Source organism: Bos indicus, chromosome 11 (genome assembly GCF_029378745.1).
Source record: "Bos indicus isolate NIAB-ARS_2022 breed Sahiwal x Tharparkar chromosome 11, NIAB-ARS_B.indTharparkar_mat_pri_1.0, whole genome shotgun sequence".
NCBI lineage: Eukaryota > Metazoa > Chordata > Mammalia > Artiodactyla > Bovidae > Bos > Bos indicus.
Window position 1 is genome coordinate 89,586,228 of NC_091770.1, and position 18,209 is coordinate 89,604,436.

At 49.9% G+C, this 18,209-nt stretch overlaps 1 protein-coding gene across 6 annotated transcripts in view; it reads right to left on the minus strand.

Moving 5' to 3' along the window:
- RNF144A (ring finger protein 144A) overlaps positions 1-18,209 on the minus strand; it is a 128,592-nt gene that overhangs the window by 20,496 nt on the left and 89,887 nt on the right. For 5 of the 6 annotated variants that reach the window (XM_019970736.2, XM_019970735.2, XM_070799180.1 and 2 more), the window contains 3 exons: positions 16,202-16,350; positions 6,777-6,881; positions 6,574-6,634 (listed from right to left, as the gene is read on the minus strand). In XM_019970736.2, coding sequence (XP_019826295.1) covers positions 6,574-6,634; positions 6,777-6,881; positions 16,202-16,339 — 304 coding nt within the window. In that variant the 5' untranslated portion in view covers positions 16,340-16,350. The remainder of the gene's footprint in view (positions 1-6,573; positions 6,635-6,776; positions 6,882-16,201; positions 16,351-18,209) is intronic. The other variant, XM_070799177.1, reaches the window with a different exon arrangement.

The following is an 18,209-nucleotide window of genomic DNA, read 5'->3' on the forward strand; positions in this document are numbered from 1 at the left end:
AATAGCACAAAAACTATCAAACCGGTAGGTCCAGCAGAAGGTTTAGAAGACTTGCTAATACAAAGGAACTCTGGCATCCAGGAAAATGTGATACTTTCTCATCGATGTTTATGATAATAAGGTAAAATTTCCTGAGGCCTCAGTGGTGAGTGAATGTGTAAAACGAGGTCTTGTCATCAGCTGAGAGTGTTTGCTTTTGTAAGACTGTTTCTGGCTGCCAGATCCGAGGAGGTGGTTTTGTGGGGAAAATGCACGCATGTGGGGACAGCGGTCTGCGGGTTCCCACGCTGAGGGGGCAGGAGAAAGAAGGACGGAGGGATGAACGGTGCCCTGGGGCACAGGGGGGAGCGGGGAGGAAATGCCAAAGGCTGTTCTCCCAGAGTGCTGTGCCTTTTACCTGGCGACCCTCCCCTGCCCCCATCTGGATTTCTCTACCAGCAGTTCTGGCTCCAGGCTGGGTGGACCCGGACCTGCCTCACCTACATCACAGGGCCCCCCACAGGCACGGCCCCCCCAAGGACGGCATTGCAGGATGTGGGCACTCAGCCTGCAAAGACGGCAGGACACGTGCAGATAAGCTACATCCTCCGCTGAGTCAGCTTTCTGGCTGACTTGACAGTGCTCAGTGCGGGTCCACCTGAGCCCCTAAGGAGACACCACTGCCCAGTTCAGGTCCTTCCAGTCTCCACGGCGCTCCCTTCCTGCTCTCAGCAGCCTGTGACATGAGGAGGGGACCGGCTTTTCCAAGGTCTCTTCCTGCCTCTCACCATTGGGCGGCATCTCCCGGTCACTCCTCTCAGCACCGCACATGTAGCCCTGATTATAGGATGCAGTGCGCAGCAGAGGAGACCTAGTTAGTGTTTCCATGGTAACTACTTGCATCGTGTGACTTGTGTCCTCTTGGAGCTGTGAGAGGGCACTGCCCATCCCCATGGAAGAGACTCCCTGTGGCAGACGGAGGGCAAACACCCCGCCCCACTGAGCTGCCAGCTCAGAGCCCCCTTCTCTCAGTGCTGCCAGCACCCCCCACCCCAAGAGCACAACCCAGCTCTGCTCTCGGACGTCTATTAAAATTCTACAAGATCCCTCTGCTGCTGGAGTCTGCCCGCTGGGTGTGCAAGATGGGACACAACCAACAGGAAGATCCACACTAGGCACCAGCACAGCTTTTCTTTCCAGAATGTTTATGCATATATATCGATGTCTATCTGCCTATCTACCTATTTATCTATCCATCACATCTATATATTTATATATACTATATATACCATACTATCACATCTATATACTATACATTAGATACATTATAGCCGATATGTTATAAATATTATACACATTGTATCTAGTATGTATACATGAACATATTTGTACCTAATATATTTTCAAACAAAGCAAGAAGTATATTTTCTGGCACAAGATGAAGAAACAAATCTACCTCTATGTACCTTATGTATCTATCTCCCCGAGATAGATACATAAAGAGAAATAAAGTAAGTCCCTAACAGCCATACTTATCAAAAAGCCCAAGACTCTTGTAAAAGGTGTTCTTCTTTCTTAAACACAATTGTCCTTTGAGAAACATGCTGTGCAAAATTGTCCTTTGAGAAACATGCTGTGCAGGGCGGTGGGTCCTCGTCCCTTATGCTGCTCCAGCTCCCACTGACCCAGAAATGTAAGCAAGCACTGTAGCATGGCCCGGTCAGTGCCCAAAAAGGAACTCGTGTGTAACGCCACAGGGCGTGACCTTCCTGGGAAGCCTGTAGCTCCCAGCTTTGGGGGTCTTACAGCTGGCAAACGAAGTGCTCAGAAGAGACCTCCTCCCAGAACCTCCCTCCCAGCGTCCTGATCTCCAAGGACCCTGGCTGGAAGACTGGGGACACTCAGGTTAAAATAAGGCTCTGATATGAGAGGTGCAAATGGATAGAGTATTGGAACTGTGACCATAGCACTTTTTAGTAACTAAATGCTGTCAGAAGATGATGTAGACTGCCACTTTTCCACCAGTCACCATCCTCATTTGAAGGTGACTTCGAAGGGAGAGAGCAAATTGAAACCTGCTTCACTGATCTCATCTAGAATTTGCTCAGTTCAGTTCAATTTAGTCACTCAGTCGAGTCCAACTCTTAGCAACCTCATGGACTGTATGTAGCACGCCAGGCCTCCGTGTCCATCACTAACTCCCAGAGTTTATTCAAACTCGTATCTGATGAGTTGGTGATGCCATCCAACCATCTCATCCTCTGTCATCCCCTTCTCCTGCCTTCAATCTTTTCCAGTATCAGGCTCTTTTCAAATGAGTCAGTTCTTTGCATCAGGTGGCCAAAGTACTGCAGTTTCAGCTACAGCATCAGTCCTTCCAATGAATATTAAGGACTGATCTCCTTCAGAATGTACTGGTTGGATCTCCTTGCAGTCCAAGGCACTCTCAAGAGTCTTCTCCAACACCACAGTTCAAAAGCATCAATTCTGCGCTCAGCTTTCTTTACAGTCCAACTCTCACATCCACACATGACACTGGAAACACCATAGCCTTGACTAGATGGACCTTTGTTGGCAAAGTAATATCTCTGCTTTTTAATATGCTGTCTAGTTTGGTCATAACTTTTCTTCCAAGGAGCAAGCATCTTTTAATTTCATGGCTGCAGTCACCATCTGCAGTGATTTGGGGGCCTCCAATAATAAAGTCTCTCACTGTTTCCCCATCTACTTCCCATGAAGTGATGGGGCCAGATGTTATGATCATAGTTTTCTGAATGTTGAGCTTTAAGCCAACTTTTGCACTCTCATCTTTCACTTTCATCAAGAGGCTCTTTAGTTCTTCTTTACTTTCTGCCATAAGTGTGGTGTCATCTGCATATCTGAGATTATTGATATTTCTCCCAGCAATCTTGATTCCAGTTTGTGCTTCATCCAGTCTAGCATTTCACATGATGGACTCTGCATATAAGTTAAGTAAGCACGGTGACAATATGCAGCCTTGACGTACTCCTTTTCCTATTTGGAACCTGTCTGTTGTTCCATGTCTAGTTCTAACTGTTGCTTCCTGACCTGCCTACAGATTTCTCAAGAGGCAGGTCAGGTGGTCTGGTATTTCCATCTCTTTAACAACTTTCCACAGTTTGTTGTGATACACTCAGTCAAAGGCTTTGACATAGTCAATAAAGCAGAAATAGATGTTTTTCTGGAAGTCTCTCACTTTTTCGATGACCCAGCGGGTGTTGGCAACTTGATCTCTGATCTTCTGCCTTTTCTAAATCCAGCATGAACATCTGGAAGTTCACTGTTCATGTAGTGTTGAAGCCTAGCTTGGATATTTATGAGGATTACATTACTAGTGTGTGAAATGAGTGCAGTTGTGCAGTAGTTTGAGCATTCCTTGGCATTGCCTTTCTTTGGGATTGGAATGGAAAGTGACCTTTTCCAGTCCTGTGGCCACTGCTGAGTTTTCCAAATTTGCTGGCATATTGAGTGCTGCACTTTCACAGTATCATCTTTTAGGATCTGAAATAGCTCAATAGCTCACTAGCTTTGTTCATAGTGATGCTTCCTAAGGCCCACTTGACTTCACATTCCAGGATGTCTGGCTCTAGGTGAGTGATCGCACCATTGTGATTATCTGGGTCATGAAGATCTTTTTTGTATAGTTCTTCTGTATTCTTGCCATCTCTTCTTAATATCTTCTGCTTCTGTTAGGTCCATACCATTTCTGTCCTTTATTGTGCCCATCTTTGTATGAAATTTTCCCTTGCTATCTCTAATTTTCTTGAAAAGATCTGTAGTCTTTCCCATTCTATTGCTTTCCTCTATTTCTTTGCATTGATCGCTGAGGAAGGCTTTCTTATCTCTCCTTGCTATTCTTTGGAACTCTGCATTCAAATGGGTATCTCTTTCCTTTTCTCCTTTGTCTTTCGCTTCTCTTCTTTTCACAGCTATTTGTAAGGCCTCCTCAGGCAACCATTTTGCCTTTTTGCATTTCTTTTTCTTGGGAATGGTCTTGATCACTGCCTCCTGTACAATGTCACAAGCCTCCGTCCATAGATCTTCAGGCACTCAATCAGATCTAATCCCTTTAATCTATTTGTCACTTCCACCATATAATCATAAGGGATTTGATTCAGGTCATACCTGAATGGTCTAGTGGTTTTCCCTACTTTCTTCAATTTAAGTTGAATTTGGCAATACGGAGTTCACGATCTGAGCCATAGTCAGCTCCCAGTCTTGTTTTTGCTGACTGTATACAGCTTCTCCATCTTTGGCTGCAAAGACTATAATCAATCTGATTTCAGTATTGCCCATCTGGTGATGTCCATGTGTAGAGTCTTCTCTTGTGTTGTTGGAAGAGGGTGTTTTCTATGACCAGTGCATTTGCTCAGTTCAGTTCAGTTCAGTTGCTCAGTCATGTCCGACTCTTTGCAACCCCATGAATCCCAGCACTCCGGGCCTCCCTGTCCATCACCAACTCCCAGAGTTCACTCAGACTCATGTCCATCTAGTCAGTGATGCCATCCAGGCATCTCATCCTCTGTCGTCCCCTTCTCCTCCTGCCCCCAATCCCTCCCAGCATTTGCTCAGTGACTGGCTATAATTAATAGCCGTGTTTCAGGTCTAACATTTTCATATTCCATTCAGACAGGTCTCTGCTCCTATTAAGTCTGAGTCCTTTTTTTTATTTTTTTGCTGCTTTGAACACAACGCTAGCAAAATATTCTAAAGTGATAGTTTTGAGAGATATTTTTTTAACCTAAGTCAAGTTGGGTTCATTACTATGCAAAAGAAAAAAAAAATCTTCTTTGACTAAGTCAAAGTACAGAAGAAATAGCAACAGTTAAAATTATTAGGTAGGAACATTTACCCAGCTGCATTTTAAAATTCAATGTCATAGAAAGTTCATTTTTTTCTAACCCAAATAACTGCCAGTTTCTGTTGAGATTCCCTCTGGAAAATGTTTTCAGAAGAGGCTCACAGCCTCAGAAATCCAAATTAATCAAATTTATAGCTCTACATACCAACTCTTGTGTCACATGGCCATATATTTAAGCTATAAACTGCCCCAAACCAAAGACTATATGGCATTTCAATAAATAAGCTCTTGAAAACAAATTTCAATGTCATCAGAACTCCTGTATGATATTTTTTAGGATGGCCACACATTACCTTTTTTTTTTTTGCCTTGAAAAGTGAGTCTCAAGAGGAAATGCAGCTATCTTTAGTATTTCTTTAAAAAAAAAAAAAAAAGGAGAAAAAAACTTTCCACATTCAGCTAAACAAGGAGTCTCTGGACACACTGCTCTGGTCTATTCCGCATTCCATTCCCATCCTGACAGTGTTTTCCTGTAAACACGAAGCCCGGGGTTGTGTTCATTTCTCATGAATGCCTGATTCAGGAGACCACTAAGAACCCATCCAGGAAGAGTGGGGAGCAGACAGCAGTTGCTCAATAACCCACCCGGAAATTACAGAATCCAGATACAGCATCTTCACAATAAAGTTTTACATACAGAGTGCCATCTACACACGTCTGTTCTGCTTCTTTTCAGATGAGCCCAAGGTCCAGAAGAGATATGAAAATAAGATCAAACAAACTCCACGGTATAATACCATCTTATGAATCCAGCATGGGGCTTCCCTAGTGGCTCAGACAAGTAAAGAATCTGCCTGCAATGTGGAAGACCTGGGTTCAATCCCTGGGTTGGGACGATCCCCTAGAGATGGCAATGGCAACCCACTCCAGTATTCTTACATAGAGAATCCCATAGACAGAGGAGCCTGGAGGGCTACAGTCCATGGGGTCACAAAGAGTCAGACATGACTGCTCGACCACACACACATGAACATGGCATATTTCAGACAGCAAAGACAAAGATCCATCCTGGACAATCAACGTGTCTTAACACTGGAGCGGCCTGGCTGCAGCCAGGAAGAGTAGGTGGGACCCTGCAGGGGCGAGGGGGACCTGGTCCATGCCCTTCCACCCACCAGAGACGGAAACCAGGGCACATTAGTTAGCCTCTGTGGGTGTCAGCTAACAGGCAACCCTGTTGGGCTGCTGTGAGGCTTAGTGAGACAAGTCCCCAGCACCCACTGGCCCCGTCGGCGTGCAGTAGACAATGTGGGCAACACACCTGTGGTCAGGGTGGTGACCATCACCATTCCACCCTGTCCGACCTCGGGACTTCCTTCCAACCTTCTTTCCAAGGATTCCTATCTTTTAAATTCTGTGACAACCTAAGAATTAGTCCTCAGACTGTTAGGCCTTAACCGGGCTGGAGAACAATGTCCCGTGAGGGTCTCTTTAAACCACTCCCATAATTCCAGATCCCTAGAAGCAAGCTGTTCCATGGATCTTTCCTGCTACCAACTAGACCCCCCTCAACAGAGGCCATTCAACTGTGAGCTCTGCAGAAAACTCAAAGGACAGCCAAACTTCAGAAGGCTAATTTACATCAATGTTTTCAGGTCCACTGCATCCAAATGATGCAGAGTGGCACCCACCCGAAGCACCCCCCCCCACCCAGTTTATACACTGGATTCAATCACAGGAGTCGTAAGCGGCTGGGACACTGGGGCACCTACCTCTTTCAAACTGTAGCTTCTTGTATCTTTGCATAATTTCAGCCGCCACCATGCACTCAATCTAAGGGAAGAAACAGAAGAAAAAGGAGTCTAAACATCTGAGGGCTAGCACACAGTGCCGGGTCATCCTGGACAGAGCCTGTGACCCCCGACTCACTGGGGAGCCCCCGCACGTGCACCTCGATTTCCCCAGCCGTACGTGCCTCGTTCTCCTGCAGGTGGCCCTGTTTGGGGCAGGCAGCATCTGGACAGCTAATCGCAGTTTCTAATCCTTCTTTGATCAAGAGCTCCACATACTGTTTCAGGCACTGAAAAAAACAAAACACAGAAAAGTATCTGTAAACATCTTCCTTAAGGCTGAAGGAGCAGTGACGCATTAAAAATAAATAAAAAAAAAAGACAAATCAAGCACATTGTTCCAGTACAGTTTTTTTTTGTATTTTTGCCCTGTAGTCCATAGCAACGACCAAATTAGAGGTTATATTCACTCGACAAATATTTGTGGGGTACCTCTGCTGCACCAGGGCTGAGGATGCGGTTGGGTCCCTGTGCCCGACCTCAGCCAACACCACGCCAGTGTGCTCGGTGGGAGGAGCAGGGAGGCAAGGGAGGCTGAGGACCCCCACGCCTCAAAAACACAGCAGACATCAGGGTTCTGCTCAGTCCCCTGTATGCCACTGTTTCACGTGGCACTTAGACTGTTTTCGCAGGAAAGTTATGACCATGCCATCAATCAGGTGTGAAAACTGAGACCCAAACAAGCAACCGCCAGCTTCCCCAGACAGCAAGGGCAGAGCCCAGACTCCAGAACAGCCTCACCTGCCTCTAGGCCGCCCCTGCGCCCCGACCGAGAACCCAGGTCGAGCTGCCCATCCTCCTTCAGTGACCTCTCACACAACGGGCAATGACTGGCCGCCACTCCCCACCCCTCGACTTGGCCGTCTGGCTGAACATCCGAAGTAAGTCAGAAAAGTAAGTAGGAGATGCAACCCAGAGCTCATGCCAAAGTGAAGCGGCCTTTCCCAGGACCGGTCCACTCGTGCATTACTGTCTGCTGGTCTTGAAAATCCAATGCTCCCTGAAAAGCACTTTTTAAACAACAAGTAGAAGAAAAGTGATGGCCTTCTCTAGGCAAGGTCCCTGCCCAATGTGACTGAGACAGACACTGAAGCACTTACATCAGACATCAGAACTCAAAGAGGATAAGAAACAGGACCTCTCAGTGATGGGAGCACAAAGTTAAATGTCTCAGCATCATCTCCAAGTCCACTTCCTGTCACAGCCCAGGCTGCAGAGCTACAGAGACACCTGGAACCCGGGTCCATCCAGGCAGAGCTGAGGATCGGTCTCATGATGGCCTTGGGCCACAGCTCTCTGGACAAGAGACCGGAGATGCCCATCCTGCTGGGCTTCTGAGACAGTAAGAAAGAAAGTATGGAAAGTCACCTGGCGTGATTCCTGATTCACCGACCAGCTAAGTAAGAGTGGTAGCTGGTATCCGATGCATGTGTATCTTGGTGATTGGTGTCTTACAGTCATGGGTGTAAAAAATATCACAACCTTAGCAGCAAGATCATTCTTTTACTTTTTTATAATTAAGTCTGTCTAAACCGAGTCTCTGGGGGGACACTAGAATGCCATAAAGTGATTAAACGCTGAAAACTCTCAGAATATTGTGCAGAGAAGTACAATGTGTGGAGAAGGCAATGGCACCCCACTCCAGTACTTTTGCCTGGAAAATCCCATGGACGGAGGAGCCTGGTAGGCTGTAGTCCATGAGGTCGCTAAGAGTCGGACACGACTGAGCGACTTCACTTTCACTTCAATTTCATGCATTGGAGAAGGAAGTGGCAACCCACTCCAGTGTTCTTGCCTGGAGAATCCCAGGTGTGGCGGAGCCTGGTGGGCCGCCATCTATGGGGTCGCACAGGGTTGGACATGACTGAAACAACTTAGCAGCAGCAGCAAATCAAGTCTCTGGGGGATACTAGAATGCCATAAAGTGATAAAACGCTGAAAACTTTCACAATATTGTGCAGAGAAGTACACAATGAGAGAAAGTGGACAAAATACAACAGTTAAAGCTGGTGTGATAGGTACACTCAAGGGACATTTCTGACTCTAAACATCGTTGTGCAAGGACTTGCACATTTCAACAAGCAGTGCGTCACACCTGGGGAGGGCTACCTGGGGGGTGAACATTCTATGCCGCCAGCAGGCTCTGCACAATCTGCAAAACGACTGTTTCTGGAAGCAACTTATTTGCATACTATATAAAAGGGATGGGGACTTCCCTGGTGGCTCAGTGGAGAAGAACCCGACGACCAACGCAGGAGACACCAGTCTGATTCCTGATCCGGGAAGACCCCACGTGCCACGGAGCAGCTAAGCCAGTGAGCCACACTCCTGAGCTTGTGCTCTAGAGGCCGGGGGCTGTAACTCCTGAAGCCCACGTGCCCTCTGGTCGTGCTCCACAACAACAGAAGTGACCACAGCGAGAAGCTGGGACACCACAACTAGAGAAAAGCTTGTGCAGCAACAAAGACTCAGCACAGTTAAAAATCGATTCATTAGTTAAATTGAAAAAAAAAAAAAAAAACAGAGACTAGCAGAGCATGAAAGCCCCTTTAAAGGCGAGAGCAATGAGGATCTGTATCTGACCAAACATCCACGGAAAACAAGTCCAGTCTTCTTCCAGATAGAAACCGGGCCATGACTCACAAGCTGTGTTTTTCAATCTAATAGCAAAAAGATGTCTTGAAATGAGCACCCGAAAATGCCACAGAAACCTCGGTGAAAATAAATATACAGGACAGAGGCAGACACTGATGTATTCCCGACTATTGTATTAATTACAGCTCTCCGTAACCAAAGGCCTCAGGACTCCGCGTTAATCACCACCTGTGTCAGCCAACTAAACAAACAAGACTCTTAGGAGGTGTTAATCGCTCCCTTAGACAGAGGAGAGGACAAAGCTCAGGGAAGTCAGAAACAGGACAAAGTCGGGGTCCGCAAGTGGAGGAGCTTGGCTCAAACCCTTGTGTGCCTGACTCCGAAGAGGTGGTGGTATTGTTTTTTAAACTCTCGCCTCCTTCCTCCCCAGTCAAGAATTCTTCCATAAGCAATCATTGCTTACTTATTTTCTGTTACCGCGTAAGTTTTCTAATGAGTACAAAGAATCATATGCATTTCAGACCAGCAAAGTCTGAGTCACCCCACAGTGTGTCCCTGATGCTTGGGTGCTGGGACCCTCCAGGACATCAAGACATCCAGTTCAATTCAGTCGTTCAGTCATGTCCGACTCTTTGCAACCCCATGGACTGTAGCATGCCAGGCCTCCCTGTCCATCAAGACCCCCAACCCCCACCCCCAAAGACGCACCATGCTAAGGTTTCGGGGTGGGGGGGGTCCCATCCTGGGGAGGGGGGTCAGGAAAGTACCAGAGATGGAAAGCTGGCCAGAGGGACAAGGCCTCTCTGGAAAGGGGCGTCCACTGCATAAAACACAGGAGGGTCTGGGAGCCGAGAGGCAATGTATGGAGAGCTGCAGAAAGTTTCAGACTGTTCATTCTCCACTTTCTCGCCCAACCCTTTGAAACCCGGGTCCAAAGATGCGGAGGGGGGGCTACTGATCTGCTGGGACCCCCGTTGCTTTGGAATCCTTCGCTAAGGAGAAGGGGCTGCAGAGAGACGGCCGCCTGGTGCGGAGTCTGCAACAAGCCATAACTTGGTCTGCTTTCTCCCTGGGAGGCCCATCAGTTACTGATGATGCTAACAGCTGGGAGAAACCCCCAGAAACCGTGCTCAAAGGTGCCTGAGTGGCTTCTGCTTATCAGGGGTCCATGTTTACAAATGGCCCACACAGGCAGATCTGAACGACGGCTGTGGGACTCCTGTGGACCGGGTTCAGGCAGCCAAGACCCTGGGACCATCGCCCTGGTGGGAATGCCAGCGAACCGACGTGCCAGATGTGAGCCTGCACCCCTCTGAGGCCCCCAGCGCCCCATAGTGTGGAAGGAACAAACCCCAAGGACAAAAGAGGATGCTTCGGCGGCTAGGTGCCTGCACGTGTACCACGAGTTCTGCCCAGCCCCCACGGCCTCACTCAGGGAGGGTCTGCTTACCCCCTCCTCTGCTAGGAGGCAGGCTCTTTGAAACCCAGACTGTTTATCCTCCTAGGCCCTGGGCTTGATGGAGTGCTGCTGAAAAGCAGAGCTTTAACAACTCGGCAGGAGAGACAGAGGCCGACAGCTAGGGGAGTGAGTGGTCCGCACACAGACCAAGCCAACACCCACACAGATGTGAACACAGACATGCATCCATGCAGAGGAGGGGAGACCTGGGGTAGGGACCTCAGGTCACTGCCAGAGAGCTAGCTGGATGGGCACCCCGGGCCCCTTGGCAGGCAAGGAGGGCAGACACTTCCTACAGGGCTGTCCTCAGGCAGCTGGAGCCACTGCCTGGCACAGCGGGCGAGACAAGGATGCTTCATGCAAACCGCCCCCCCGCCCCCCAACTGCTGCCAGGGGCTGGAAACCTGAGCAGACCACCCAGCAAGCCCCGCCGTGTATGTTCTGGCAGCAACACCACTCCAGGCTGCAGGGATTGACTTCACCCGAACCAGGGACTCCAAGAGATGAAGGCTGCTTTTGTATTAATAAAATGTTTAGAGGAAAAAAAAAAAATCAGATTTACTTTCTACTGAAAAAATGAAAACCTCTCATCTACGGGTACTCTTGGTCCAGGGGTCTTGCCAAACCACCAGCAAGCTGTCTCCTGGACTCATCTCCCCTGAGATCTCTGACCCCTCGGGCGCTGAAAGCCCAGGTGGGCCCCACAGTTGGGGGGCACTGGGTAATGTCGATGCTCAGTTCCCCGTGTGTCCCCTGGGCCTTTCCCTCAGGGTACCTCAGGGTTTCTGAGTCAAAACCCAGTCAACAACTGGACCAGGAAAATGACTTTCCCTGCAGGCAGTGCCCCTGGTGAAGGACACACAAAGAAGGCCTCAGTAACACCAGTTCCTGCTACTCTGACCCTGCTAGCCTGCACCACCAGCCCCTCTCTGTCCACATGGACGTCTTCCCACCAAAACCCTGCCAGCCCACCAGTCCATACTGGGGTGCCCATCCTTTCCACTGGCCCCCCGACCTGCAGCCTGGTGTCCATGCACAGCTGACCCCACAGCCGGCGGGGGCAGACGCGACTCCTTCTGAGTCCCTGTCACCCTGAAATGCCCCACCCTTGTGGGAGAGCATGTGACCACAGGTGCAGAGAAAGATACGGGCTGAGCCCGTCTGATGGGCAATGCTCTCCTTCAAGAGCACGGAGTTGACAGTTCTCAGCTGCGAGTCTGTCACTTGCTGGGATTTTCCAGGTCAGTTAAACTAGCAGGCATTGGACACTCGCTTCTCCGGAGGGCAGCGCGGGGAGCTGTGATGGTGGCAGGAGGACCTGGGTGGCCGTCCCCGCCTCACCACAATGAGCGCAAAGAGGCAGACCGGCCGGCCTGAGGTGCGGATGCTGCTCATTCAATATCGCCGCCCAGAGAGGAAGTTGTCCATCCCAGGGCTGGGTCCGCCCACGGCAGAGAAACTCCAGGAGATGGTGCACAGGTGTGATAGCACGTGGAGTCGAGAAACAGAGCAGGTGGTCCTGGGGGACTACGAAGCCCGGGGGGCAGGGGAGACGCAAAAGCGCCCCAGAGCTGAGCCGAGTAGCAGGTGTGGTCTATGGAGGCCGTGGGTTCCAGGGTACCCAGAGTTGATCCTTATCACCAAAAGATGTTCTATAAGAACCTGCTCTCCATGTGTGAAGATGAACATGACGGGGCAGGATGACCAGCGCCAATCAGGGCACCGGAGTGGCCCTGGCTGTGGGTAGGGAACCGGGCCCAGCCTCCGCCTATCCTACAGCTACCAGGATCTGAAAAACCAGCCATCAAACGTGGATCTGCCTTGGGAAGCCCTGCTGGTGCGGTCACACACCTGCTGATAAAAACGCAGGAGGATGCCCTTTGTTCTGGAAAGAACTGCCCTGTTCTGAGAACTGGGCCATGGCCACAGGGACCCAGAGGACGGGTGATGCCTGACCCTGGGGGCCAGACTCAGGGTGATGTTGGGAGGTGACCAGGAGGTGACAGCAGGGATGTTCTATGGATGACTCAGGCTAGCTCTGATGACCCGGGAGCACTCCGGGACTGAGCCGGGCCTTCCCCTTGCTCCCCCAGCCTCACAGAAGAACATGAAGCTGAAGCTACACCTTCTGCTCATCCGCAGAGACCAACGCCCGTCCGACGCTGCCCGTCCCCAGTGTGCTGGCCGAGAGGCGGCGCTCCTAGTGGGCAGGCGCCATCCGCCCCCCACCTCCGCAGGGAGGGTGCTCTCCTGGGGCTTCTGACAAAGCTGCAGGAGAAGCCCTGCATGCAGGACACTGTCTGTCTGCTCCAGAGTCGTGCAGGATCAAGAATGAGCAGGTAACCCGACTACATCTTCATCATGAAGACATCCCGGGGGAAGGGAAGACAGGAGGGGTTGTGAGAAAGTGAAGTCGCTCGGTCGTGTCCAACTCTTTGAGATCCTTCGGACTGTTGCCCGCCAGGCTCCTCTGTCCATGAAATTTCCCAGGCAAGACTACCGGAGCAGGTTGCCATTTCCTTCTCCAGGGAATCTTCCTGACCCAGGGATCAAACCCAGATCTCTCACATGGCGGACAGATGCTTTGCCGTCTGAGCCACAAGTAGGAGGGGTTAACATACAATAATTCAGGGAGCTGCAAGTTAAATCAACAGTTGTCCCTCATGTGGATTTCTGGGGCTTCCTCTGTGTTCTTGGGCACCCAGAGTGTCCCAGGGAGGGTACAGAGAGGGACATGGTACGTGGTGCTCAGCAAATCCACCAAACCGCGATGGTCATCTGAGTGCATCTTTCAGGACAGATGTTCCCCGGGACGCACGGCTGGGGAAAGCTGCTCTTTTGGATTCCTGCAATTCTAACCCCGAACTCAGAAGTGAGCTGAAGGGGTTAAGAGCGTGCAGACAGCCTGCCACAGAGCAGCTCCTCCACACACGTGCCCTGAGCCTCGGGGTGAACTCCGTTCATCTCCATTACACGGGTGAGGCCCACAAGGGCGGCGGGGTCAGAAACAGCCTGCATTTCAGGGCGCTGATGCCCGAGCCCAGCTCCAGGCTTTCTCTGGGCCCCCTTCCTCCTCGAGGTCAATCTTCTTCGTCTGACCCAAAGCCTGTAATTCTCTGGCCATTTTTTTTATCTGAAGAGAGCCTTCCTGCAGCCTTGCACAACTTCCTCTCTTCGCTCTTCTCTTCTCAGGTCTGTCCCCAAGAAAAAGACACAGGCACTTCTGCTGGTGGGGGGCCCTGGGGCCTCCACGAGGGGACGGGGCCTTCCCCCGCCCACCCAGTCTGTGGACACGCAGGTGTTTCCTGTGCTTCAAGCCTCACGGAGCTGCAGACACAAGCAGGCCTGGTCTCAACATCTTAATTTTTAATAAATGGTTGTGAAAAAAAAAAATCACAACCATCCCCTGTTTCTTCGTGCTCCCAGCAAGCCCCCTGCGAGAAAACAGTGCTCTTTTCCTCTGTTCACAAGCCCTGACTTGAATTAAGTGTCTGATCTGAATTAGAGCTGCTCTCCGGGAGAAATAGGAAACTAAAACGGCAAGGACGACAAACGCAAGGCTGGGTGAAGCCACGGTGGGGTGAACGAGCGACCTTACAGGGGAGGAGAGCTGTGGTCTTGGGAGGCCCTCCCCACGATGGCACATGGGGGCGACAGGGAGGGGCTGGGAGCTCGCTCCCGGGCACAGCTGCACAGGGAAGCCAGCCAGTTAGCTGAGGCTGGAAAACTTCCCTTCGGGCAAGAAAAGAGGCGATTTTGCATAAAGGGGATTCTTTAATCCAGCCAGACGCGTCTGGACCATTCCAGTTCACCCTTCAGAAATGAAAACGCTCTGTGTTCTTCTTGGGCTGGAGGTCTGTCTGTCCATCCACCTCCCCCAGTTACCCTCTGCCTCTCGTCCTTCCCCAGCTCAGAAAATGTCCCAAAACAGCTTCCTGTGCTCCAGGCTGAATTTCCTTTCTTGGGGCCTCAGTGAGGCAACATTGCTTGGCCACCAACCATGCAGCTGAGGCCGACTCTCTGCAGTTCAATCCATCTATCAGGATGATTAGATAGCATCACTGACTCAATGGACATGAATATGAGCAGTCTGGGAGATGCTAAGAGAACAGAAGAGCCTGGCATGCTGAGGTCCGTGAGGTTGCAGAAAGTGGGACATGACTGGGCGCCTGAACAACAGCAGTCACAGGTACTGCTGTAAACCAGGTACTTGGGAGCAGAACCGTGCCCTCAAGAAGCCAGGGTCTAGCATAAAAGGAAGTTGGATACACAGACTTAAATGACTGCAACCTCCGTTTCCTTATCCGTAAAATGTAGATGACGCTACCAAATAAGCCTACATTTCAAGGAGATCAAGAGATAAACAGAGCAAGGGGCAGGAAGGAAGAAGCCTCTGGGGAGGTGGCTGTGAGGCGACAGAAGCTAACCAGGACATCTGAGCAACACACAGGCAGGCCGTCCGGAGAGTTTACTTGTAACAGAAACTTTTTTAGTTTTTCACAATTTAAAGAAAAATATTTTTTCTGGACTTTTTAAAATTTTGGAATTCCTTGAATGGGAAAAAAAAATAAAATTCAATGAGACAAAATAAATCCTACACCCTCATTTTTCTTTTCTGATGAGTAAAATGTTGGGTCTGAGTGAGGCCTGATGGGAACAGAAGACCTGCAGCCCTTAAGTCCTGTATAGCCTTTGGCTCAGAATGATGCTGGTGGCGTCTTCAGGAGATTCAGGTGTGATTTCAACACTCTCTATGGAGGGGAGTTCGGGGGAGAATGGATACACGTGCAGGTATGGATGGGCTGCTTGGCTGTGCACCTGAATCTTATCACAGAGGCTTCCCCGATGGCTCAGCGGGGAAAGAATCTACCGACAATGCGGGAGACGTGGATTCTATCTCTGGGTCAGGAAGATCCCCTGGAGAAGAAAACAGCGACCCACTCCAGTGTTCCTGTCTGAAAAATCCCATGGACAGAGGGGCTACATTCCAAAGAGTCGCAAAGTGTCAGACACGACTGAGTGACTAAGTATACTGACATGTATAACTATCACAACATTGTTAATAGACTATACATCACTCAGTTAAAAAAGAATACATCCTTTCCAGTTTAGCGCTAAGGCAGTGCCAGCTGACACACAGAGCCAACTCTGCTGTGTGCACACTCGCCAGGATGGCACCCTGGCCATCTCAGGCACACCACTGTTTAATTAAATTGGACACAAGCTATGGCGGAGATTTCTTTTCCAGAAAGGAGCGTGCACACCATGGCAGGGTTTCTCAGCTGCGTTCCCAGCTTCCAAGCCTCTGTGTAACTGATCGCTTCTGCACCACGAGCACCTGCAAAGGAACCTGCCTGGGGAGCCCGATGGACTCAGAAGAGAATCCTTCCAATAAAGCTGCGTAAAAGTGAGGGTGACCCTGCATGCTGTCTCTAAAACAAAAGCAAAAGGCTCATCCCGAAATCCTTTTAAGCCGGCGTTCCCGGCGAGACCAACCAGGGTGCAGAAGACGCACTGGCACTGGGCGATGGTCGTCATCTGCTCCACAGGGTACTCCCCCAGACACAGCTTGCAGGACACCAGTGGGTCCAGGGCCAAGTCCCAGGATGGCCGGCACGCGCGCGCAGCGCTCATGGCAGAGCAGTCTGAAACGAGAGAAGCACAGGCCGTCAGATCCGCATGGCCTCCACGGAACCCAGGCAGGGCCACTCCTGGCTGAACCTGGGGTCCCGGGGCTGGCCGAGTGACCGCTGAGGGGCCAGAATTTCATAGGCCTCATTGGGTCCTCCGAGAAGTTTTAGCCAGAGGCCCCTGACCTGGTCTGTGGGTGATGCTTCCTCTCCTGTATTGACGGTAATATTTGTTTCCCATATTGATGGTAACATTCCTTTCCCGTATTGATGGTAATATACCTTCCCCATATTGATATTAATATTCCTTCCCCATATTGATGGTAACATTCCTTTCCCATATTGATGGTAATATACCTTGCCCATATTGATAGTAATATTCTTTTCCCATATTGATGGTAATATACCTTCCCCATAATGATAGTAATATTCCTTCCTCATATTGATGGTAATATTCCTTTCCCGTATTGATGGTAATATACCTTCCCCATAATGATAGTAATATTCCTTCCCCATATTGATGGTAATATTCCTTTCCCGTATTGATGGTAATATTCCTTTCCTGTACTGATGGTAATATACCTTCCCCGTATTGATGGTAGTATTCCTTTCTCGTATTGATAGTAATATTCCTTCCCCGTATTGACGGGTACCGAGGGATCCACCCACCCGCATCCTTCCTTCCATCCCTCCGATGGGTCTTGAGGAAGACACAACCCCACCAATCAAGCACCCAGCCCAGGAGGGCAGGACCTTAGCAAGCCATCGAGAGAAGCTTTTGTTAACATAGTTGTTGATTGGGTCACGCTGTTCTCTGCTGTAGGAACATCACAGGGAAGCCAGTGTGTGAAGCTCTGGCCTCAGTGCTCTGTGTCCTCCAGGTGGAATGGTCTTCCCACACCGTCTCTGTCTTCACTGCCCAGGTGTCAACTGACCTTCCCGAAACATGCACCACTGCCTCCTAAGAAAATCCTGGAAGATTGTCTAAACCATGAGCTTCAGGGAGGCGGGACCTTGGGCAGCCTTATTCACTTCTGTGGGTCAAGTGCATCCAGCAGTGTCTTGGGTGAAGTGGACACTACACAGAGACATGGATGAACAGTCCTCACCTCCCCAGCCTCCCTGACATTCTCCGGCCATGTCCCCCCTGGTCTGTGCTCCCCTGACAGTATGCATCTTCCTATTAATATGTTCACACACTGATCTCCACTGTCTATGGCTAGAGGGGGCAGAGAAAGGGTCAGCCTCCAGCTCTCAGCTCAGCTCTGACCCACGTGGCCTCCATAACTGCCTGCTGATGGATCAGATGCTTGCATCCAGGGATGTGGCTTCTCTCATCCTGCCCCTGGCACTGGATTTAAGCCTTAAAGACATTTATTTTGTACCTGCGTTGGTAAGTATGTGCTTTATTCTACCAGCACCCCTTGCTCCCCAAATTCAGAACCGAGAAAGACTCATATAAATTTCACATAAAATTCCTGGCCATCTGAACTCTTACCACTTGCTATCCTAATCTTAAGACCTAAATTGATTTAGACAGCTGGCATCCTTTCCTACGGAACCTCACTGTCTGAAGTGAGGAACGAAAAGATTTGGAGAGCAAGATACATCTGCATTGCCCCCAGTCTGTGAGGTCATGAAAAGAGGGTTTGTCTCATTTAACTCCACACATACGCAGAAGACTGTTTGCATGTGTGCATGCTAAGTTGCATCAGTCGTGTCTGACTCTTTGCAACCCCACAGACTGTAGCCCACCAAGCTCCTCTGTTCATGGGATTCTCCAGGCAAGAATACTGGAGTGGGCTGTCATTTCCCTTCTCCAGAGGATCTTCTGGATCCAGGGATCGAACCCACATCTCTTGTGTCTCCTGCAT